This window comes from Dama dama, chromosome 13 (genome assembly GCF_033118175.1).
Source record: "Dama dama isolate Ldn47 chromosome 13, ASM3311817v1, whole genome shotgun sequence".
Taxonomy (NCBI): domain Eukaryota; kingdom Metazoa; phylum Chordata; class Mammalia; order Artiodactyla; family Cervidae; genus Dama; species Dama dama.
In genome coordinates this window covers 48,309,786-48,335,424 of record NC_083693.1, presented here as the reverse complement: position 1 = coordinate 48,335,424, position 25,639 = coordinate 48,309,786, and the positions used below count along the sequence as shown (strand labels likewise).

The window sequence follows — 25,639 nt, the reverse complement described above, 5'->3', positions numbered from 1 at the left end:
GTGAAATCGGGCTTATCTTTCATGGATTGTCTCTTTGGTTATGTATTTTAAAAGGCATCACCATATCCAAGGTCACCTAGGTTTTCTTTTATGCTTTCTTCTGTGATTTTTATAGTGTTGTGTTTTACATTTAGGTCTATGATTCATGTAGAATTAAAATAACTAAAATTAATTCACTTCTCACATCCAAGTACTAACCAGGCCCAACCCTGCTTAGCTTGCAAGATCAGACAAGGCCAGACATAGTCCGGGTGGTATGGGCATAGACAAATTAATGCACTTCTTAATTTAAGTTAATTAATTTAATTCATGTAATGTTTGCATCTAAATTCGTTTGTTTATATGTGAGTCACCAGTACCATTTATTGAAGAGACCATCTTTTATCCATTTCATTGCCTTTGATCCTTTGTCAAAGGTGAATTGACTGTATATATGGGGACCTGTTTGGGGACTCACTATTCTGATTCATTGATCTACTTGTCATTCTTACACTGCACTGTTTTGATTATTATAACTTTATAGTAACTCTTGAAGTTGAATAGTATCTGTCCTTTAACTTTATTCTTCTCTTCAGTACGGCATTAGCTATACTGTGTCTTTTGCCTCTCCATATAAGATGTCGAATCACTTTCTTAATATTCATAAAATAATTAGCTGCAATTTTGATTGGGATTGCATTGACTTTATTGGTGAAGTTGAGAATTACTGAAAAATTGAGAGTATTGAGTCTTCCTAAATGTGAATGTGGGATATCTCTATTAATTTAGCTCTTTGATGTCACTCATCAAAGTTTTGTATTTTTCCTCTTATAAATCTTATTCATATTTTTTACATGGATACCTAACTATTTCATCTTGTGGGGCAGGGGAGTGGTGTCAGTGTGAATCCTGTTGTTACAAGTGTGTTTTTTAGCATTTTCACTGATGATAGCTAAAAGCTAGAAACACATAAATAATGATAAAGTCATACAATGGAATAGTAGTATATAGCAATACAGCAATAAAATTGAGGAACTTTTCATTCCTTCAACAACATAAATGAATCTCAAAAAATAATATTTAGGGGAAAAAATGGACACAAAGTTTATATGCTTATGAATCTAGTGTCTGAAGTTCTGATCAATAAGCTAAGAGGGAGCAGGAGAGAACCATTCTGGATGCTGGAAATATTCTATATCTTGATCTGGGTAGTGGTCCATGCTTTTATGTTCATCAAGAAGTACACCTAGAATTTTCTGTACTTTATGCCATAAAAATTGTACCTCAGTAAAGATATTTTAAAATGACAATAGCAAGTGCATATCCTAATACAAGTTACAAAGTCATTACGATTCTTCATCCCAAATCATGTGACAAAAGAATGAAATATTATATCAGAATAATTAATAATTAAATTTGTTAATTTAATAAATTAGTTTAATAAATTACTCCAGTCAGTCAATTTAAAGTTATAGAAATTGCATTATTCAGTAACAGAAAACAGAAATTCTCTGAGTGCTAAATGAAAGTAATATGCCATAACATCCTAATATATATAGTATTCATTTACATGTAAACATTTTCTACAGTAGCCTTCACCACAGATATAAAACTGTTATTCATATGATCGTCCTTCAAGGTGGAAACAAAAATAAAAACAAATCTCTAGTAGACTATTCCAACCACCTCCTGAAAGAACAGGTGGTTCTCTTTTTCTTGGTGACCTATGGACATTTCTGGTGATTCTAATTCGATAGCAAGGGAAAAATACAGAGGTGTGTGATTCCCATAATGTTTTCTTTAAGATAATGATGCTATAAAATATTATCCAAAAACTCATTCTCCTAGTCAGATGAGATTAGGAAATGCTTCTTTGTCCATCCAAGTGCTGGACATCACAGTATTCGTTAAGCATAGTTATGGTTCGCAGAAGTCTTACAGTAATGAATTCAGTGCTCCTAAACTGACTCAAATATGGAATCCCCTTTTCTCACAAAATCCGGAAATACCTAATGGGAAAAAATAGTCTTTTAGAAATGGTAACTTAAAGGAATAAGTCAATGCATGTTGCCTAGGCCATCTTCAAGTATCGAGCACTGAACCCAGCACCAAGCTAGACTTGAATTCTGATGATAGCCCAGAATAAAGACATTCAGAGCTACACTGGAAGAAAATCCTGTGCTTTGGATATGAGATATGTTGATGACAAGAATCATATCTTATTTTAGAAATTGAGGAAATTTGATTGACTTCTCCCAAAGAGAAAGTTTTGCCTCTGTTTGAAAATGTTCCATAGAAGTACATTGAAACAGAATTATATAATTTCTCCTCCAAAATCATGTTTGGATCTGGCCAAATGAGCCATTGTTGTCCCTGAGTTCTGCTCATGCTTTGTTAATCCAGTAATCTAGCACAGGTATTGCTGAGTAACAGTTAATCTTAGCAGAACCTCAGTGTAATGTACATCACTTTCCAAAGTCTCTGACAAAATGGTTTAGCAGTAGATTGCAAATTAGGATACTTAGGGATTGAGAGAAAAAATACTGGGATTTTTCTCAAAGTGTAATGGTTTATTCAATACTGATTTCAAAACACAGTCATGCATTTTTTTGTTTAAGAGAGTCAACTATTTTTAGTTTAGATTTGATTTCTAGTTATCAAACAGAGGTGACCCTCAAAGCTTGAGGAAACAGAGATGAAAAAAAGCATATTCAGCATAAATTACCAGATACTTGTTTACTTAACCAAAATGTTTTTTTCATTGATATTCCTCCTCTTAAAAAAGTTTTAATAACTTTTCAACTTTTGAATTCTATTTCAAACTTGAATGAAATCAGACAGGAAAGCAATGCTATGCATCAAAGACTCTAAAATGAGCAAAGAATACACCACAGACATATTTCTCTCATCAAAACTCTAAGCCTATATTGGACTTTAAACGTTTATACAGTACTGACTGATACTGATTATTCATCAGCTTATTCCTGTCTGAAGGCAGATAACAACTATCTCACGTTTGATTACTTTGATGACCTTTTCCTTTCTTTTCCCATTGAGAGGCTGAATTATTGTGAAGAAAAATCTCATCTTTCACTTAAAGGTCAAAATGCTTCGTTCTGTCTCTGATTTATTTTCATCAAGGTGAATGAACTGTCTCTCATCACTGACACTGATAAGTAGATATTTTTTCCCCCTCTACCAGCTCAAAACTATAAACTCTGTTTTTGCAATCTTAACTTAAAGTCTCTAGTCCCATTTAAATATTAAAAAGTAATTTCTAACCCAGATGTTTCTGTTCTACAAAGACTGATTAGTATCACATTTTGCTTTTTGTTGAAAACAGATCTATTATTTGCTAATAATATTGTTGAGCAACCTGCATCGCTTTATTCTAATAACATGGTTCTCTTATTTTTTTCCTTCCTTTATTCTGCACCGTTGTCTGCTTTTTGCTCTTTACAACTTCATGTTTCAGTCTCCTGTGAGTCCTGGCTTTGAGGTAGGTACTATCTCTACTTAGAAATGTGCTTCGCTATCTTTTTGTAAACCAGCATTATAATATTAAATTAACATCAAACAGTTATCTGTTTTGATTCTGTGAGAATACTCAGGTCAGAGTTTTAGCTCAGAATCCAACCTGTTAAATTGCAGAAAACCCACGGGTGGTGGTGGTGGTGGTTTTCTTTTCCTGATGTTATTGTTCAAGTTTTCACAGTCTTCGGTAAGACAAAGAGCAATGCATGCTTTAGACTAATAGATGGTTCGTTAGATTAAATTTTGCCCTTAGATTCCTTGATTCCATAATATTTGTGTCTTTTCTACAAGACTGAGCAGACCAGTTGAGGAGAGTATAGAACACAGAAGAGAACAGAACCCTGCTGGCACATTTACTGAAATGCACACGTGTTAGAACTGTATGCTGGTGCTGGTACCACAGAACCATGCTAAGTGAGGTCATTATCCTGATATCCACCAGTTTTGGTTGGCACAGTAAGGCACAGAGCAGCCGCTGTCTGAAAATGACTATAACTTTTCAAAAAAGGAGCTTCTTCTTAATGTATCATCACAGTCAATTTATAGTCTAATCACAGTCTATTTAGAAAGGATGGTATGCAACTGTATGCATTAAGGTCTCAATCCAAGAAGAAATTATATATGGAAAAGAAGCTCATTTCTTTCATAATGGTTTTAAGAAATACCCCCTCAGAAATTGACTTTGATCCGTCTTAGGCAATTAATGACCTAAACATTGGGGAGAAGTCAAGTGTTAAAGCAGGATATACAGTAAGTGCTGTTATTGTGATAACTTGTTTTGATCAGTTGACTTGTTAATGTTTCATTTTTCTTTTCTGTACTTCTGGTGAATTGAGGGTTGACATATTATTATTTTCCTTCACGAGACTATAAATGTCAAATACCCTTATCAGTGTCCATTCTAAAATGGTCTTGTTAAGGTAACTCTAACAAAGGACGCTAATGAAAACACAACCAGAACATGTTCTGGGTTAAATAAAATTGAGAAGTCAAGATAGCTTGATTCATAAGATGTAAAATGAAGAGATCTGCTTCAATAATAGTAAATTCCCATGTTTGAAAAATCAACCTAGTTCAAAATGTGCCCTACTTAGAAAAGTCCAGAGTAAATGCTAGGTCAGTGATATTCTTATAAATTTAAATTTTGTAATTTGCAGTGCCTTCCAGACATAATTTTAAATGTGGAGTAGTATCTTTCCCTTCAAATTATCATTTGGGAATAAAGCCAAACAAGGATAGGAAGCATTTTCCCCTTCACCCTCCTGCACTGAACTCAGAGCAGATTGTATAAAAGAGGACTGAAGAGTAGCTGACTTTTCTATGCAAGTTGTACAGTTTACAGGCAGCTAGGCCTTCATGGATTAGCTCCCGAGGGAAACAAAATGCAAACAAAAAGTTTCTGTAGAAGCTCCTGGTATTACATTGCAATAGCATATTAATTAATCTATTGATTAGATTGGTTCCTTTTTAAAAAGCAGGACTGAAATAGGTGTCCTTGTCTGTACTTTTTGCACATTTGTAAACTTACTAGAGGTTTAATTATAGGTTTATCAGTAAGTATTTATTGAATGACTCCAGTAGGTTATATCCTTAGAAGCCAAGTAGACTAAACAATATATGCATTTTGTGGCCAACTAGTTCTTCAAAAGGTTGTAAAAGTTTAAATTTATAACTTCACTGACTACAGTGTATGAGAGTCTGTTTCCTCATACTCTTCCCAACAGTCAATTTTATCAGTATTTTTAAGTTATCCAATTATCTGCTAATTGGATAGGTAAAATAATTTCTATTAATAAATATCATTTCTTTAGTAGAGAAGAGAAACAGCTTTTCATTTATTGGCCATTTGTATTTTACCTGTGATGAATTCCCTGTTTCTTTCTCTATTGAGTTGCTTGTTGGTTGTTGTTTAGAATATGTACTATTCTGACTGTTAATCTGTGATGGAAGTATATCTTCAGTTTTACATGTGTTTTTGATGGGTTTTCCCATACTGATATTTTAAAACAGAGAAAACACATTTTCACTCCTTATCTTACTATAAGTGGAATACTATTGAAAATAAATCATTGTAGGCAGATTAAATATTATATTCTTTTCAAATCATTCAAAAGAATAGTTTTTTCTTTACATGAGTGAGCTGAAGTCAAGTTAGAAAATGGAACAGAATTTAAAACACTGGTGTTCTTTGTAATGGAAATACAAAGGACAGGATACAGTCACGGCATGATTTTTTTTTTTTTTAAGTTAGGTAGGCCTTATGGAATTTTTTAAAAATTTAAGAACTTTGCTGAAGTTATTTTAAATGTTTTAAAATGTCTTTAAGGAAACATTTGCTATTACAGCTTTGAAGTTAAAAGTCTCTAGAATTGTGTATGTGTGTGTGAAATTAAATGCTTCTAGACAAGTCTTTTGGTAATTCTTAGCATTCACACTGCCTTACAGATATTATTAGAATATAAATTGCTTATTTAGAAAGCTTTTCCTATGTTTGACTCTTTACACTTCACATCCTTTAGGGTTTTTTTTTTTTTTTACAGAATTTGGAAAATATTCAGTTTAACTTTTTATGAGAGGATACATATTTTCTAAATAATAATTTGCTGTAAACTGCTATTATTTTTTATAAAGTTTACTGAGCCCCATTTAATTAAGACAAGCATTGTACTAAAAGGAACTCTTTACTGCATACTTCCTAGAAACTCTCCCCACAAAATGACTCATTCAGTTACTGTTTCTGTTCATTAATAAATTTTTAAAAACCCAAGCATACCAGTATTACATTATCTACCTGTAATTGGATATGATCGTGATACGCTTTATAAGAGTCAAGATAGATTCCTTTCAAATGAGCAAATAATGGAGGAAAAGTTATTTCTAATCCTGAATGTAACTATGGTGAAATTTCTGGCCAAATATTTTCCAGGATATTTTCCAAAGTAGCAAAAGTCTATCTAGAGGTAGAGACTTTACTTGTTACGCTTGTGTTCTGGAGTTCCAGGAATCCTGGTGATTAATCTGAATGAATAAGTCGTTTTTCCATTTCAATATGTGCCATGACGTCGATGTAGTACATTAGCCAGATATTTCGAGATTTCTTTTGATGATTGTGTAAACTAGTTCTCCAGTGTATACTTCCAGTGAGGAAAAGACATCCAAGAATTCTTCAAGCAGCCCTTCTCCTGAGAGCCAGAAGAGTATATGTAGTAGTAGGTTTGTCAGGAAGGAGCCCATCAGTAAAATTAAGAGTGTGAGGCCTACTTTGATGTGCTGTTAATCAGCTGTTGCCTGATTTCATTCAATGTGTCTAGCTTATCACATGTACATTATCATTTCATACTCTGCACATAGACTTCCAGATGTGTAATTCTAAATGTGAACACAGCTGGAGAGTTCTTCATGAACTCCACTGAGGAAGGGGACATCATATACCACTTGTCCACATTTACCGATTGATCTTTTAAACGAATGAATCTTTAGTGAAGACTCATGCACTCATATCGCAAAGATACCTTGGCCTCTATAACACTCCTCCACAAGCCATGCCTTAAGACACAAAGCATTGTTCTCTGCTTTAAGATGCAAAACAGCCCCACACCCGCCCTGTTACCAGTGACAAGCATTTGCTCAGTGGCGGTCTGTACCCATCTGGTGTCACATCCAACTTGCCATATTCATCAGTTGTGACCACAGTGCTCCAAGCTGAGTACTATGAAAAAAGGTTGCTCGTTTTTACTTGTCATAAATGTTCTGACCCAGGAAAAAAATAAAGGATTGTATGGAAGAAATAATAAGGAGGAGTGAAGAGAGTGGAAGATTGGAATTGGTACTATAAATTAAACTTCTGGAAACTTTAGAAATATTTCAGTTTCTAAAATGTTTTATCAGTGTGTTCACAAATATTTAGGTACATCATTTCACTTGGTCCACAAGATCTGGTTCTAACCATTAGATTGGTTCTGTCTGGTGAGGTGAATTCATCACTCCCTTCTCAAGAAGAGTAATAAGAGTATTGCAATTTTTGTAATAAATATAGTGAGATGCAAGATGAAACAGAGTCCAGAAGTTATGAACAAATGGACTTTCCCCCAAATAGCCCAGTTTTTGGAAGTGTCTGTCTCTCTGTAGCTGTGTACACTGACATAATTTCACTGAGTTAATTCTTTCCTATACTTGAAAAAGTCAGCTTCTTTCTTTCTTTTTTTTTTTTTCTTCCTTGGTAGGTAAAGAAAAAAGTCTCATACTTTTCTTTCTCTGTTTTAAGTTGCATTAAAATCTACTCTTTGATTCTTGCAAAAGCACATGTGCACATATACACACATGCTATCATCATTGACTGTTATAGGCTAAGATTCTATAAAATATTGTAGAGTTACCCTTGTGGGCCATTTTTGAATGGAGAGGCAACTTTGCAGCTTTGCACTGTGTTTATGTCATGCTTTTTCCAGCTTCTCCTTGGTGTGTCCAAGGCAGTAATCAATAGGAAAGCATCTTTCCAGATTGTTTCATTCAGCTTTCCCATGAACTCATAAACTGAGGCCAGGCCCCCTGTCAATTCAATCAGGGTCAAATACCCTTCTCTAGGGGATCTTTCTGACCCAGGGATTGAACCCAAGTCTCCTGTACTTCCCTGCTGGCTCAGACGATAAAAGCATCTGCTCGCAATGCAATGCGGGAGACCTGGGTTCCATCCCTGGGTGGGGAAGATCCTCTGGAGAAGAAAATGGCAACCCACTCCAATATTCTTGCCTGGAAAATTCCATGGATGGAGGAGCCTCGTAGGCTACAGTCCATGGGGTCACAAAGAATTGGATACAACTGAGAGACTTCACTTTCACTTTCTCCTGCATTGCAGGCAGATTCTTTACATTCTGAGCCACCACAGAAGCCCACTATGAGAATATGTATCCCTAAAATCTCTATTCTTGAATTTTCCACATGATCTGCTTACCTTCCAGTTGACATTCTATATGTAGATGAAATCTGACAAAGCCCTCCACTTGTTGACATGAAAAGTTATTTTCTTCCTCAGTGGAAATGCTCCATTTTTATTTTATGAATATATGTATAGCATGTGACGTTAAGGTTACACTGCCCTCAAGTGTCTCCTTATGGAGAGGTGGTCTTATGTTCCCCCTTTCCTCCAAGAGCCCACAGATTTACAGGCTGTAAGTAACTGACATTTTGGAAGAACAGTGCATGCAATTTGTAACAACTCTCCAACAGGTCTAGTGCTTTCCCTGGAAAGGGTGGATTGCTTAAGAAAATAGTTAGATTCCTTTATCCTTCATTTCTGTTTACTTAAAAAGAGTGAGGCAATATAAAAGTTAATGTAACTTCCAGGACTGCTTTAGCACTCAGCAAATCCAGATCACCTTGTATTTTTAAGAGATTATATATTTTATTAGTGTGAAAGCTTTCACAAATTGCTTCAAACATTAAAAGTGGATTTTCTACTGTGAAACAGCATCCATCACCTCTGAGCAGGAGGTACACTTTTTTCCTGCCCTGTAGCAGTCCTTTTCACTGTTTTGAAAAGGTGTTGATTAGATTTTATTTATGCTGTATATTTAGGGTATCCAACTGAGTAGCCAAACTCATTTATCTGCACGCTTGGCAGGTAGTTCCAGGCCTATAGAGTCAAAATTGTAACAGAATAGCACCAGACAATTTAAAATTCACCAAACACCGTACCCTCTACTCAGGGAATTACAGGGCATGGCACCTGAGTGTTCATATGTGAACTCCATCTCATAGGGGTGTTGAGACTTGCCTGTTTCCCAGAACCTGCTCTGGAAAATCCCAGATTCCCCATTTTTGAGATGAAATACTCATCTAAGTGTTGTGGAACGACGTCAATCGTTTCTTTTCCCTTCATAAAAGAGCCTCAGACTAAGCATTCACTGTCATGTTCCCCTAGTAATGATGATGGGTGAGGCTAGATAATTATTTCCAAGTGGGATAAACAGGCTTCAGAGTATATTAAAGAAATCTCTAGTCAGTCCAAAGACTGGGAGGACTGAATTGTCCTAAAGAGAATTTTGGCCGCTAATAATAGTTAACATAGCCATTGCATGGCAAGACTCACTTCAGAGTCTACTCCCAGTATCTCTTCCTCGGGAAACTCCTTTTCTGAATGACCCCTTCATCTTCACCATAGAAGTGGTTTATTTTTTCTTTGAACCTGGATGCATATGGGCACTTATTCTGTGTGGCAGTTTTCCAGAAGTTGATGATACAGTGATGAACAAAATTGTCACGTTCCCATTCTTATGGAACTTATATTCTACTGAAGGGAGATAGTTTTGTTTACCTAATAAACAGGTAAGTAAGACAAGATGTAGGCTGCAGTAGTTGCCCTGGATGAGAAAGTATGATGTGCCAGAGAGAAAAAGAGTGTGGAAAGGATGTGGGCAGGAAATGAGGTTGTCTTGAGGCCTTTTGGAGAAGGTGATGTATGACCTGGAATCTGAAGAGTATGGCAGAACCTAAAGAAGGAAAGGGCGCAAGTGAAAAATAACAATTATGTGTGTCCAGAATTCTGTTGGGTAGCAAGCTTATTGGGCACGGAGACTGTTACTGACTAATCTTTGTCCTGTAGCATCTGACTTGAGCCTTTGGGTAGGATTTGTCCTAGGAAACACTTGTTAAATTAGGTAGATCCATCTTGATAGCAGTAGGGGCAAATTGTTATAAGGCACTATTCTGCCCAGTTCTTTGATAATCAAAAAGGCTAGATCTTAAAACTTTAGTAATAAAAGATTAATGTTTGGTTGGCTTTGTGTCACATAGTTATGCTTGTATCTTTTAAGCATAACAGCAGCTGGATAGGAAAGTAGGCAGGTAACTGAGTGATACTTAACAATAGAAGCTATATATTCTGCTAGTCATAATGTTCTGGAACACATGTTTGACTCTGATGCTATCCTCCAAGCACAGGCAAACTGCTTGAAAGTCTCTTCTGTGGTTTAAGGTTAAATGGGTCACAATATTTTCACAGTGCACTTGACATGTAGAACGTACTATTGTTTTGTTATTCTCATTTCTATGAACTCTTCTTTCATGACTTAAATGAAGGGCAGAAAATATTTTCTATTTTTATATTAGTTTAAAATCAGGGGATATGAGAGCTGGGAGAGACTAAGAAAAGAGGAAGCAAGCCCGGAACAAGACTACCCAAGTTCATGGTTCTGCATTTTACAGGCTGTATGATCTTAGGCAGATGATATAATCTTTCTATGGTTCAGTTTCCTTATCTTTAAAAAACCAAGTGATCATGAGATTGAAATGAGTTGATGAATTTACATAAAGTGCCGTGAAAAAAATCTGGTACATACAAAAGTTATAGAAAGTGTTTTATGTCTTTATCTAATCCAGAGGTCTCAAACTCCTCCTCATGACCAGATATATTCCCAAATTCCGTTGACTGACGGTTTCAGAATTTTTTTCAGAGTAATAACAAAGTTTTTTTCAGATTTTTTTCCCATAATCTCCAACATTCTCTGTTGCATTCCTGACACCCATTAATATTAACAGCCTACAGATGCATATTTGAGCTTTCCACCTGTCCTCTTCTTAGAGCAGAAGGGTTATGATAGATATTGTATACATGTTGTATATGCTGAGTAGGGATGAGGAGCAGGCAGATAAGTACAGAGAACAGTTCCAGTGAGAAGCATTGCTTAGTCAATTGTACTCTCAAAATTGAAATTCTGGAGAGCAAGTGTGTCAGTGTTACAGTGCATGTAATACTAATTTTTTTTAAATGCTTGTATTAGCAGTCTATATTTTGAACATCTCTATTGAAATTTCTCATTCATTATTTGCATACATTTATTTCTTGAAAATACTCAGTATTGTTCAAGCATTGCTTATTACTTACCATGTACCAGGTTCTTCTTTCTACTAACAGAAGGCAAATGTGGTTAAGACACTGTCCTTCCCTTAGGAGCTTATTATGTAGTGAAAAGTGCAAATGTGAAAGTGTTACTCACTCAGTTGTGTCCGACTCTTGGCAACCCCATGGACTGTAGCCCACCAGGCTCCTCTGTCCATGGAATTCTCCAGGCAAGAATACTGGAGTGGGTAGTCGTTCCCTTCTCCAAGGGATCTTCCTGATCCTGTAGTTGAACCTGGGTCTTCTGCATTGCAGGTGGATTTATTACCTTCCGAGCCACCAGGGAAGCCCCATTGTGTTAATGATTAAGACCAAAAGGAGTCCTGAAAATGATGAATCCAGAAAGAGACATCAGAGTGTACTCAAAAGTATTAACTTTTGCATTTCTCTTTAACTCAATAGGAATTCATGTCACTCCAAATTCAGTCACCATTATGGGTCTATGAAGTAGGTTTTAGTTAATGAAACATAAATATTTTAATACTGGATAAAGTTTCATTTGAATGCTGTTTTTTATAAAGTGACTTTTATCTCTCAGGAAATCTTATTTTTAATTTTTACATAAATGACAAGAAACCACAAGTAAAGGCAGTTTTTCCCTTCTGTTTTTTAGATTTACTAATAAAGAGAATTCATTTTGAACTGTGAAGTGGAATATACCTTGTTGGGAAATTGTTTCAGAGTCCTGTTGAATGTTTAAAGATGTGCTGGCAGTTGGAGTTTCCATAATGTAATCTAAGCAGTCATTTCCTGGGAGGGTTCCAAACTTGCTGAGTCATTATTTAATATACCAGGTTAAAAAACAGATTCAGTGTCTAGAAAAGCAAGATGCATTGTCTCTATAAGTAGGTGTTCAGGGCATACAGTTTTTAACTTTGGCAGTCATTTCACATGAAACACTGTTAACATTTGGATGTTACAGACACTTCAGGAAACCACAGTCTTTAAAAACATTTTAATCTCTAGAATCTTTAATGTCTAATCTTGGCTTTAAAATTCAGCTTTCATCATTTTTCTGTTTTCATATTTTCTCCCGTTCATGACTGTGATCCTTCTTACAATGAAAATAAGAGAGATCTTTATACTCTTCATCATCTGTAATTTGCCAAATCAGATCACTGACATCAGTCCATACCAACACCATGTCATACAGTGATGTCAGCTCTCAAAAAAGTTTCACACCTACAGTTGGATCCAAACTCCTCCACTCAGGAAAAGAACAGTACATAAGACCAATGGCTAATGTAAAAATGTAAATTTTTAGAAGCACATCCTCTTGCATGTGCTTACCATAATTATAGAGAAGAGAATGTTATATCTGTTCAGAGTTTTGAGCCAGTCATTGCTCTACACGTGATAATTAAGCAGAATGAAACAAAATGTTGCTGTTTGCTGCTCCCTTTCCAAAATATTTCAACTTTCCTCTCTATTCCCAGGGGGGAAAAAAAACACAACATTCATTCTGCAGATTGCCCAGGTTCACCAATACACAGTGCCAGACTGGAACAGCAAGTAACGATGGAGATTAATTTAAACACCATTTAGTTAAACTAGTAAACCTAGTAAAAACTTCACTAGTATTGGTAGGTAAGCGAGAATTTTCTCTACCATAATTAAAGATCATATTTAAAAATGTAAGGTAATGTACTTATAATGATTAAGTATACAAATATACTTCCTTGGTGCCTCAGACAGTAAAGAATCTGCCTGTAATGCAGGAGTCACCGGTTCGATCCCTGGGTCGGGAAGATCCCCAGAAGGGAATGTCTACCGACTCCCGTATTCTTGCCTGGAGAATTCCATGGATGGAGGAGCCTGTCGGGCTACAGTCCATGGGGTTTCAAAGAGTCAGACACTGTTGACAACTAACACTTTCACTTCCCTTAATACAAATATACAAGTACATAAAAAATATTAAAATGAAGTAAGTTAATGAAGAAATACAATGATACCATATCTCTTCACTTTGTATAATAATGCATAACATCCATGTACTGTGCTTATTCGCTCCATCATGTCTGACTTGTTGCGACTGCATGGACTGTAGCCCGCCAGGCTCCTCTGTCCATGGGCTTCTCCAGGTAAGAATACTGGAGTGGGTTGCCATGCCCTCCTCCAGGAGATCTTCCCAACCCAGGAATCAAACCCAGGGCTTCTGCATTGCAGTCAGATTCTTCCATAAAAACTAGTTATTTAAGTCAGCATTACCCTTTGAATTGTAAGTCTGCTTTCCTATTGAAATTATCTTAAAGTCCAAGCTAGTTTAATTTAGATCAATAAGATTTTTTAAACCATCCTCTATTTCTTTTAAAATTACTAACTTCTGAATTTTTGCCTACTCTGTAGCTTGATGCATCAAACAAAAAAATATGGTAATATGGATTTTTGGCGTATATACCTTCAAATGAGATTTCACATAAAAATGGAAATTACAACTAGTAACTTTCTTAAAATGGTAACTATGAATTATTAATCAAAATGTATCACTGATTCTGAAAATCCTTAGAAGCATTTTATTTGCTTTTATATTATTAGAAGGGATGATTGGCAGGATTCCAGAAATGATGGTTGTTAAACATTTGTGTAACCAATGATATATAGATAAATATTATAAATGTAAATTTATATTACAGGTCAATGGCCTTATTTCATAGGATCTTATTTTTATGTTTGTTTTACAATGTCTTATATATCAGTAAGCCTTTTTTTCCACACTTTGAAGAATGGATAAATATTTCAATAAGCATTTACAAAGTCATCATATAGTAACCCAGTCTTCTTTTTTTGTCTTAGCTCTTAATTTTGCTGCGTAACAGGGAAAAGCAGGTATAAATGTATATGTGTAAACTCTCAGAAACATAGAATACAGTTCTGCAGACAGACCATCCCTTTACCAAAGTGTTTGTTACGTAGTAAAATTAACAACTCAGTCTCCTTCCAGTAGTACATCAATTCCCGCATGTATGCACCCCATCTCATGATTTTAAAACTTCACTTTTTCATTTAGAAATAGGGGCTGCATTGAAAATGACTGATTATATTTGGAACTGTAAGAAAAGGGAATCATGAGAATGTCTGGTTGTGTTGCTAGTTGATTTTAAGATGCCATACATAAATGACAAGAGGACCCTTTGACAATGTTGTTAAAAATCTTAAATTGCTATCATATCTTCAGTGCTATTAGTCTTCATTTTTAAAAATTTTTTTAGTCTTCATTTTGACATTATAAATCTGCAGTTTATTGTTACTCAGTGAAAAGGGCACATGTGGCTGTGTGAATCTCATCTTTGCCTGAATGAGTAGTACAGACTTGGCCACAAAACAATAGCCAGTTTCTTTTCCCTAAGATCATGTAACATTTTAAAATTTCTAATGTAATCCTGCCTTGGAGGTAATAAATGAAAACTCTTCTCAGGAATAACTCTGGTTCTTGTAGTTTATGGTAGTGTTTATGTGAATGTTACCATGTTGGGTGAGAAGAAAACATTCAGCTTTATCTGGTTGCCTCTTGCTCATCTAAGTGAATTTGCCCCATGGTATACTGAATAATCCACCATCAAACTGGCTTTGTCTACACAGCTTAGAATTAAGTCTCTTAAGGAAAATAACTGAAAGTAATTTGATCAACTTTTCATATGATTTTCCAAATTTGAGAACATGGTAAGTCTGCTAAGAAAGTGTGACAACAGATCAGCTTTTATTTTGAGTGGTGAAACTTTCCAACTGTGGAAAAATACCACTTTTCATTTTAGTGTACTTAAAAGTGGCCCGTTGGATTGTTAAAACAGGGACCTAACCCAGTGAATTTAATTATTTTCCAGTAAAATTAAATTCCATTGAAGGTATTTATTCAATGTATTTATGATTCTGATTTGGCAAACCTTAGACTCATTTTTAAAAGCTCCCATGATGTCTCTGTAAGAGTTGAGCCCTTCCAGAATAATTCTGCTTCATAGTTTTTTATGGAATTGAAGTTATAAATGTAGCTGTAGACATAATATCCCTAAGTAGAGCCTCATTTCAAATTTGTTTTTATTGCAGCTAGTGAAACCTGTAAATCAAAATTTTCCCATTTGATGCAGATAGGCATTGAAAGGGATAGAAATTATATGTATATATGATTTGTTTCTCATCTTTTCAGTAATTACCCAAATTAGAAATTAACTAAGTAAGGTGATGATACAAGGGCTCTAGAAGCAGACAAATGTAGGTTTGTGTTTTGACTGTACTATGTACTAGCATTTGACCCCAAAATTAGATGCCTCAACTGTAGATAACAAGGCCTGTCTTATAAGGTACCTAAAACAGTGATTATTCAGGGTTAATACTAAGTTAAGAGCTTAATAAATGAATTATATAATTATAATGACTATTAAAAAGTAATTCAGTTCTTTTATTCCAATGATTATTTCTGATGATTCCCAAGTACATTTCCATGATATCAAGAGATACCATGAAATTGTTCAAAAACACTGGAAACACAGTTCATTTTAATTCATTTATTTTTTTTAAATCTATATACTGAGCTGATGACATAATTACAAAATGAGAAACAGAGTGTACAGAGGTATAATTGTAACCAAAACATTAATATTTTTGAATCTTATAGAAACTAGTAGTCAATTATATAAATGATATAAATTATATAAATTTCTCAATTATATAAATGATAGTATAAGTGTAACTCTACTTTTATATGGTTGAAAAATAATTTTAAATTGTACATTTTTTTTTTTTGGAGAAAATCCAAAGACACTGTCAGCCCTTTTCAGATGAGGTAGTGTGTGGGACAGACTGGGGAGATTTGCTTTTCATTTATTATCCTCCTGAATTTCTTACATTTTGTACATGTGAATATTTAGTAAATGTCAGTGAAGTAGTGTATGCAGTGAGATTTAGAACCATATTTTGGTTTGCTTTCAACTTTATATTTCTCCATTAAAACAAGTGAAGCTAAAAAGCTGAAAATTATTTTAAAGTCCCAGAAATCAGGTTCAAATATTCTGATCTCCAGTTCTGTTTTCAATGTAAAAGCAAAGTACTCAAGTAAGAAGTAAAGGGGAAGTAAATTACATTAAAAAATAGAAACATAGTTTTAGTTTATTCCTCTGACTTCTTAACAATCAATCCACTAAATGCAATAGTAAACCAAAAAGCAGTTTAAAAATACATAAATATATTATGCTGTGTCAAGGTCACTTGCATCTTAACCGTATCACTCTGGGAACATCACTGCTCTCTGAACAGCTGGGTGTGTTTTATTGGGAAAATGGTTTTTCTCTTTGTGTCAGTTTTTCTGCACTGGTGCCTTGGCTCAGTAATAATGTGAACCCTTTTGTTGAAAAATTAAATCAAAATGAAAATAATAATACATACACATATAAATCAGTCTTTTACAACTTATTGTCCCCTGTTGTCTTTCAAACGTATAGCAAAAGTCACCATCTGAGTCCTTCATTGGTCGAGAGAAGAGGTCAAATTCCCAGTCGTACATTGGGCGACCCATCCAGCTCGACAAGATCCTGCTGTCCAAAGTTAAAGTGCCGCACACGTTCGTCATCCACTCGTACACCCGGCCCACTGTGTGCCAGTATTGCAAGAAGCTCCTCAAGGGGCTCTTCAGGCAGGGCCTGCAGTGCAAAGGTAAGGATAGCTTTGCCACCAAGTATTTGTCACCAGCCAACACTTGATCCTCATCCATTTGAAATTATTGTTTTCCTCATAACCTGTCTTTCTAGATGAATGCCTGGTTTTAATATTTTCTTTTAAAATCATTGTGATTACAACATCAGCACCAAAGAAAACAGCCTTCAAGACCTTCACCTCCTGCTCCTTTGTCCACCTCCTCCTGACAGTTTCAGTGGAGCTAGCCCACTGAGATAATACGTGATGGACGGATGGCTATAGAAACCTACCCACGGGCAGCAGTGAAGCCCATGCTGGATCTTACCTAAGCCTCCTTCAGCCTCCCATTTGGACCAGGGAGCTCCTCAACCTCACTCGCCCTGATTCTTGCACCCTACTGGACATGTTTATTCCAGCATCTGTGATGCTGCAAGCTCTGTGTAGATCTAAGGGGCCTCATTAGATTTGTGTTACCTACAGTACTGTCCCTGAAAGTGCGCTTGCTCTTACAATAGTGTGGTAATAATACTTTTCCAAGGCTGATAGTGAAGCATGTTGAGAAAGGGTTGTGTTTTCTAATTCACTCACAGGTCAGTATAGATGAAAGGCTTACCCTTCCTTCCCCCACTGCCTCAGTGGCCTTCCCTGGCTCAACCTCACACTCCTCTAATGGCAGGATTCTGTCATTTGTCCTCTGTTTCCTACTCTGGCCTGGAGGGACCAGCCGGAAGGTGCATGGTTAGCGTCATCTCAGACAGGCTTCCTGACCACCCTTGTTTGTTTGGATGTTGATCCCAGGTTGATTCCCGTGAACATTCCCTCCTCCCCTCACCATGTACACATAGCTCTCCATCTTGCTCCTCTGGCTCTGACCCTAGCCTCCCTTCTGATCATCATCTAACCTTTCCCCTGTGTCCATACTTGTGGTTGCTGATACTGGCCTTTAAAGGTGTCCTAGTACTAATCCCCAGAACCTGTAAATGGTACCTTATATAGAAAATGGGTCTCTGTGGATGTGATTAACTTAAGGCTTTTGAGATGGGAAGTTCAGCCTGAATTATCCAGGAGAGTTCAATGTAATGACAGCATCTTTACCAGACAGAGACAGGGATATTTGACACAGAGAAAGACAAGGTGACATGACCACAGAAGCAAACATTAGAGTGATGTGGCCACAAGCCAAGGAATGCCAGCCACCATCAGAATCCAGTCATCAGGATTCTCCCCTGGAGCTTCTGGAGGAGGATTTTGGATTTCTATCTTCCACACCTGTGTGAGAATAAATTTCTGTTGTTTTGAAAGTGAAAGTGTTAGTCACTCAGTTGTATCTGACTCTCTGCAACCCCATGGACTGTGGCCCATCAGGCTCCTTTGTCCATGGAATTCTCTAGGCAAGAATCCTAGAGTGGGTAGCCATTCCCTTCTCCAGGGGGTCTTCCAGACCTAGGGATCCAACCCAGGTCTCCTGCATTTGTTGTCTAAGCCACCAAAAATAAAATCATTGTGATTAGATTGCAGATTCAACTGTCATAAACGCTGTGCACCAAAAGTGCCCAACAACTGCCTTGGTGAAGTGACCATTAACGGAGGTAGGTGAAAGGTCAGCCTTCTCTCCCTCTTAAGGCATGTGTCAAATAGGACTTAGTGGGATTTTTTTTACTTTTGTTTCCATTCAGATACTTGTGACCCAATAAATTACAGCCTCTGTCGTATTTTACTGTAGAAAAGTACCCATCATTGGGTTATGAAAAAGACCAGAGATTTTCTGGATTTTTACATGGTGAACCACCTCGTACTGAAAACGTGGATATCCAGGATTTCTTCCCCAACTCCCTTATTTTCTACACCTATCCTAGTTCATTCAGAAATGCAGAATTTGTTGTAATGTCTGCAAGTTATACCTATCAGTCTTTTCCTCCATCCTTTTTATTCCAAATATTGAGACAGAAGTTAACTTTTATTCCCTGTCAGTCAAGGGAAGAATCACAGAAATTGACCAGTAACAGTTACCTACTTTCTTCATCCATCCAGTTAGGTTTTCATTGTGTATGTGCTTCTTAACATGCATCTTTAATAATAATAAAAGGAAATTTAATTCAGCCAATTAAAAGCTTCATATCCTTTTCTATATTGAGGAATATTCCTTTGGGAAGACTTTAATTGCATAGATTAAGTTTGAAGGAATCCTAAGAAAAATGCTGTGTTCTAAAGGAACAGCTCTCATTTTCTTCCCTGGTAGAATTCCTAATGGATTCTGAACAAAACATTTGACACAGATTCCCAGACTGACTTTTCCCATAGATAGTAGACTGCATTAGACTTTCAGCCTGTTATCAGATTATTGATTCCTCTGAGAAGAAAACTGGTGATAAAAGATCAGAGAAGCTGGTTGAGTATTTCTGTATTGCTAAAATCCTGAAGAACAAGAGATTATCTGTGTTCTCCACTTTCTTCTCTAGAAGAAGAGGAAGCTCTCTAGGAAAACATTCCCATAGTAGTTTTTGGCTTTGCAGTGCTGCCAAAGATAAAAACTTGGCAGTCTTCCCAGTTTAAGTGGCGTGTGGTATTGCTTTTATTCAGGCCCAGGAAATGTCAACCTGTACTGGATAACTGGAACCAAAGGGAAACAGTATAGTTTTTGTTATATTGATTAATTTGAAATTGCATTTTTCCATACAGTCTGAAAAATCTGGAAAAATGTGCATTTTCCAAACTTGGCAGGCTATTTAAACCGTCAGCCTTAAATAGGCTCTAATCAGTCTGTTTTCTAATTTTAAAGTAAGAACTTTATATTAGTAAGTAATTATACTACATTTGCATCAACTGTATAATGGCAGGATTCAGTATTATTTCAAATATGAAATATTTATTTGATAGTTATTTAAACACTGCTGCCTATGTGACCAATTTAATATATTGAAATTCATGATTTTAAAAGTTACTGGAATATCAGGAGTCAGTGACACTCAGTGTTCTTGCATGTGAAAGTTTTCCACATCCTCCCACATATTTCTTTTTCCCCCCAGGGTGCTGTGCTGCTGAAATAAGATTAGTTTCCTCTTCACTGGTATCACTTTGCTTCCTAGCACTTTGTTTCTGTATCACCCTTTGGCATTCTTCCAAGGCTCCCCATGACGTTTTTATGCTTCTAGGCTTAGGGGCCTAAAAAATGAGCATCTACTTGTAAAATTATATATTTATCCTCTCATAAATTCAGATACTTATGAGCTAAAGTTTAAAAGGAAAGTGAAAGAAAAGAATTATTCACATGACTGTATTTTTAGGGCTTCCAATTGATTTGTTTTAGGATTGCCTAACTTTCTCTTAAGTCTTGGCTCTAGGATAATAGGCTTATGTTCATGGGTGCAAAACAATTTTGTAGATTTGCTTAGCCCTGGGGCAGAGTCTGACGTAGTCATGGAAGAAGGGAGCGATGACAATGACAGTGAAAGAAACAGTGGGCTCATGGATGACATGGAAGAGGCCATGGTCCAGGATGCTGAGATGGTGATGGCCGAGTGCCAGAACGACAGTGGGGAAATGCAGGATCCAGACCCAGACCACGAGGACTCCAACAGAACCATCAGGTGAGGGTGCACTCCCAGGCTTGGTCAAACAGGCAAGCCCCAAGTGGTATTTACTTTTTAAAGCTCTTTGATATTTTAATCTATTATAGAGAAAACTTAAAGTTGTGTTTACAGGCATACCTGGTTTTATTACTTTATTGCACTTCACAGGTATTCCATTTTTTTTTTTTAATAAATTGAGCCTCTGTGGCAACCTTGGGTAGGGCACACCTATCAGTACCATTTTCCCAACAGCTTTTACTCACTTTGCATCTCTGTTTCACATTTTGGTAATTCTCTTAATATTTCACACATGTTCATTATTATGTTTGTTAGGGTGGTCTATGTTTAGTGAACTTTGAGGTTACTATTGTAATTGTTTGGGGGCACCACAAACCATGCCTATATAAGACAGTAAGCTTAATCAACAAATGTTATGTGTTATGACATCTCTACCAGCCAGCCATTTTCCTGTCTCTCCATCTCCTCAGGCCTCCCTATTCCCTGAGACACAACAATATTGAAATTAAGCTAGTTAATAACTCTACAATTGCTTTTAAGTGTTCAGATGAAACATTCATGTGTCTCTCACTTTAAATCAAAAGCTGGAGATGAATAAGCTTAGTGAGGAAGGCATGTTGAAAGCTGAGATGGGTCAGAAGCTCAGCCTCTTGAGGTAAACCATCAGCCAGGTTGTCAATGCGAAGTAAAAGTTCTTGATGGAATTAAAAGTGCTACTCCAGTAAACACATGAATGATAAGACAGCAAAACAGCACTGTTGCTGATGGAGATAGTTTAACCTTGATAGAAATTCAAACCAGCAACAACATTCCCTTACAGCAAAACCTAATCCAGATCAAGGTCCTAACTCTTTTCAATTCTATGAAGACTGAGCAGTGTGGAAGATGCAGAAGAAGAGTTTGAAGCTATTAAAGATTGGATAAGCCATCGCCATAACATAAAAGTATGAAGTGAAGCATCAAGTGATGATGTACAAACTGCAGCAAGTTACCAAAAAATCTAGCTAAGTTAATGAAGATAGCTACCCATAACATTTTCAATATAGACAAAACAGCTTTGTATTCGAAGCCAGTGTCATCTAAGACTTTCACAGCTAGAAGATGAAAGCTTCAAAGGACAGGCTGGCATCAGAGCTTCAAAGGACAGGCTGACTTTGAAGCTGGTAACTTTAAGTTGAAGCCAGTGCTCATTTACCATTCTGAAGAATCTTACAACCCTTAATGATTATACCAAATCCACTCTGCTTATGTTCTGTAAGTGGAACAACAAAGCCTGGATGACAACGCATCTGTTTATAACAAAGTTTACTGAATATTTTAAGTCTGCTGTTGAAATTTATTGCTCAGGAAAAAAAATTCCTTTCAAAATGCTGCTGCTCATTTACGATACACCTGGTCACCCAAGAGCTCTGATGGAGATGGACGGTAAGATTCTCATTGTTTTCATGCCTTCTGACACAGCATCTGTTCTACAGCCCATGGATCAAGGACTAATTTTAACTTTTATTATTTTTAGAGATACATTTTGTAAGATTGCCAAATAGATAGTGATTCTTCTGATAGATCTAGACAAAGTCAACTGAAAACCTGAAAAGGATTTTCTCTTCAGATACCATTAAGAATATTCATGATTAATGAGAAGAGGTCAGAATATCAACATTAACAGGAGTTTGGGAAAAGTTGTTTCCAAGCCTCATGGATGACTTTGAGTGGAGGAAGTAGCTGCCGATGTGGTGCAAATAGCATGAGAACTAGAAGTAGAAATTGAGCCTGAAACTGTGACTGCAGTGTCATGATAAAACTTTTAAGAGTTGAACAGAGGAAGTGGTTTCTTGAGATGGAATCTACTCCTGATGAAGATGCTGTGAAGATTGTTGAAATGACAACAAAGGATTTAGAGTAATACTAGTAGTACACGCATTTAGTTTATAATGCAGTACAGAGTTTGAGTCCAATTTTGAAAGAAATTCTGTGGGTAAAATGCTATAAAACAGCATTGTGTGCTACAGGAAAATCATTTTTGAAAGGAAGCATCAATTGATGTGGCAGACTTTGTTGTTGTCCTATTTTTAAAAATTGCCACAGTCATACCAGCTTTCAACAAACGCCATCCTCATGGGTCAGCAGCCATCAACAATAAGGCAAGACTTTCTACCAGCGAAAAGACTATATCTTGCCTGAAGGCTGAGATGATAGCAGTTTTTAGCAATAAGCTAATCTTTAATTAAAGAATATACATTGATTTTTTTTTTTTAGGCATAATGCTATATAACACATTTAATAGATCACAGTATAGTGCAAACATAACATATATACACTGGAAAACCGAAAAATTCATGTGACTTGCTTTTTTACCATGTTTGGTTTGTCTCTGTGGTCTGGAACCAAGCTGAAACATGTCCAAGCTTTTCCTATAATTTCTTTATAAATGAGGAAGCTCCTAAGTTTGGAGCTAGGAAGTCGGGATTCCCTTGGAGAAGTGTAGCTTGTATCCTTTCTTGGTATTACCTCATTTTTTGACCCATTTTCTTTTGCATGTGATGGTTACACATACTTGCAAACAGAAAATTTACTATGAAGTTAATATTTATTCAAAGCTTGTTGTGTGCAAATACATAGATCAAGGGATCAACCTTAGCAGATACCATCTATTTCATAGTTGGCTCACAATGTAGATAACGTAGGTTTGATCCCTGGGTGGGGAAGATCCCCTGGAGGAGGAAATGGCAACCCACTCCAGTATTCTTCCCTGGACAATTCCATGGACAGTGGAACCTGGTAGGCCACAGTCAATGGGGTCAGTAAGAGCTGGACACGACTAGGCCACTAACACTTTATTACAAGAGTCACTTATGTCTGGACCTTACTGTTCTTGATTTTGTTTCAGAAGTGTGTGGAGTTTCATGTTTGTGATTTGATTATCTGTACTTTTGATTTGTAGCTGATCCCCATTTTTTATATTAGTGGTCAGCACACTATAGCCAGATCAGTCTGTTCCCTGTTGTATCATAGTTTTATTGGAACATAGCCGTGCCCGTCCATAGCTATGGCTGTGGCTGCTCTTGCACAATGCCCGAGTTTAGTATTCTGCAGAGCCTGACTCTACAAAAATAGCTTCCAAACCTCTGATTTATATTAGAAAGTGTATTCAAACTTTTATGTCCATTTTATAAGTGCCATATTCATTGGCACTTCATAACTAAAATTCATAAATTGGTCATGAGAGGAGAGCAATAAAATAATTGGATTTTATTTCATTTAATAACATGAGAAATATTTTTCAAATACTGAAAATGCCTATGCCCCCACTTTCTTTTGAAGGTGAACATTTCTTTAGTATCAAAATATTGGTAGCATGTAAGTGGTGGGTCAATGAAGACAGAGATAGAAAAGGAGGAGATGAACGAGGGGCATAATTCCATGAGTAATAGTTATTTAAAAGACAGTTTGAATAGCAGATTCTAACTTTGTGAAATTATGTAGAGAGAGACTGAAATTCACGTTAACATATTATGTCTAAATGATTAATATTGTATCTATAATATTTATTAAGCAAATGATCATTCACATGTAACTCTGAACTGTGGCCTCTGTATACTATGATAGTAATCTACCCAGTGTTTACCCCAATACTGAGCACCAAGTGTTTAGTTCACCTGAAAACCTAGATGCTTACTATTCTGCTTAGGGATTGTTAAGATGTACATATAAAGCACGTCTCACTCTTCAGAGCAATCCAGAGTCTGAACCATGGTACTCTGACAATACCTTTCACTAAAAATGGGGTTTGAAATTTTCTTTTGCCTTTCGCTTTGAAATAGCTGAAATAAGGCTTTAGGCAGGAAAAGAAGATCTGTATCTAAAAACATTTCTTTCTTAAACTATTTTGACTTTTCAAGTCCATCAACAAGCAACAACATCCCACTCATGAGAGTAGTACAGTCTGTCAAACACACGAAGAGGAAAAGCAGCTCAGTGATGAAGGAAGGATGGATGGTCCACTACACCAGCAAGGATACGCTGGTAAGATCCACATCAAGCTCTTGTCTTGTCTTGTGAGCTTAAATTAGAGGAGCTTCTGGTGCTCTGTCAAGAGTGTGGGATATCTGGGTTAGCAGGAGCAGACCTTAGTGCAGGCAGGGTACAGGATCAGGGGAGAATATTCACAGTCTCTGGGTGTTCCATAGTTGAGCGAACAACTGAGTTGGAAAAGACTGTAGATAGTAATCTCAGGGAAACAGAGTCATTTCCCTGTATCACTTGAGATGATTCCCAAACAACTTTGGTGTCTACCTATCTTTTTATAGCAGCCGTGAAAACTTTCAGAATGCTCGTCTGTGATTCAAAAAAAATTTTTAAGCACTACATTTAAGGGAGAGAAAAAATGATAACTGTTATATATTTCTTAAATCCGTAAGTGTTCACTTAAAAATTGACCTATTGAGAAGCATAGTAATCTTATATTTTATTAGATAAAAGACAGCACATTTAAAATTCTTGTTATACTCTGAGTTTCTCACTACTTCTTATTTTCCTAACGGTTGATGCATGAGGTTGTGCATGTATTGACATATGTTTCAATTTAACTGACCTTTAGTAATAAGCTTCTTTCTCAGCTATTGGTAATGTTTTCCTCATCACCACCTAGCTGTAGGATCCCTATCATTTCTTTAGGTAAATGGACACCTATAACCTAACAGCTGTATCTGTAATCTCAACCTTCTCTTCTGGAGAGAGCTTTACATGACTTACTCTAGGACTGAACTGAATTCCATCCAGTCTTTCCTAGATGTGGTAAAATATTTGAAGCGTATTTAGTATATTTGACTGGTGTAAGACAGGTTGTGGAAGAGACCAAGAATAGTATTAGGACACGTTAGTCTGAAAAGAAGAAATACATGCGTTCATACAGACACACAAGGACCTGATCATCAAATCATGGATGTTTAGGTCTGCAGTAAGCTTAAGAGAAAGTCAAGCTATTGTTGCATTCCTCTAATGTTAGGTTGATGCCATG

The 25,639-nt window shown here is 36.3% G+C and overlaps 1 protein-coding gene across 2 annotated transcripts in view; it reads left to right on the top strand.

Moving 5' to 3' along the window:
* The window catches only part of PRKD1 (protein kinase D1), a 341,747-nt gene that overhangs the window by 267,770 nt on the left and 48,338 nt on the right, over window positions 1-25,639 (top strand). Inside the window, exons 5-9 of one of the 2 annotated variants that reach the window (XM_061159052.1) lie at window positions 3,455-3,478; window positions 16,843-17,053; window positions 18,547-18,624; window positions 20,418-20,622; window positions 24,522-24,645. In XM_061159052.1, the coding sequence (XP_061015035.1) occupies window positions 3,455-3,478; window positions 16,843-17,053; window positions 18,547-18,624; window positions 20,418-20,622; window positions 24,522-24,645 (642 nt within the window). The remainder of the gene's footprint in view (window positions 1-3,454; window positions 3,479-16,842; window positions 17,054-18,546; window positions 18,625-20,417; window positions 20,623-24,521; window positions 24,646-25,639) is intronic. The other variant, XM_061159053.1, reaches the window with a different exon arrangement.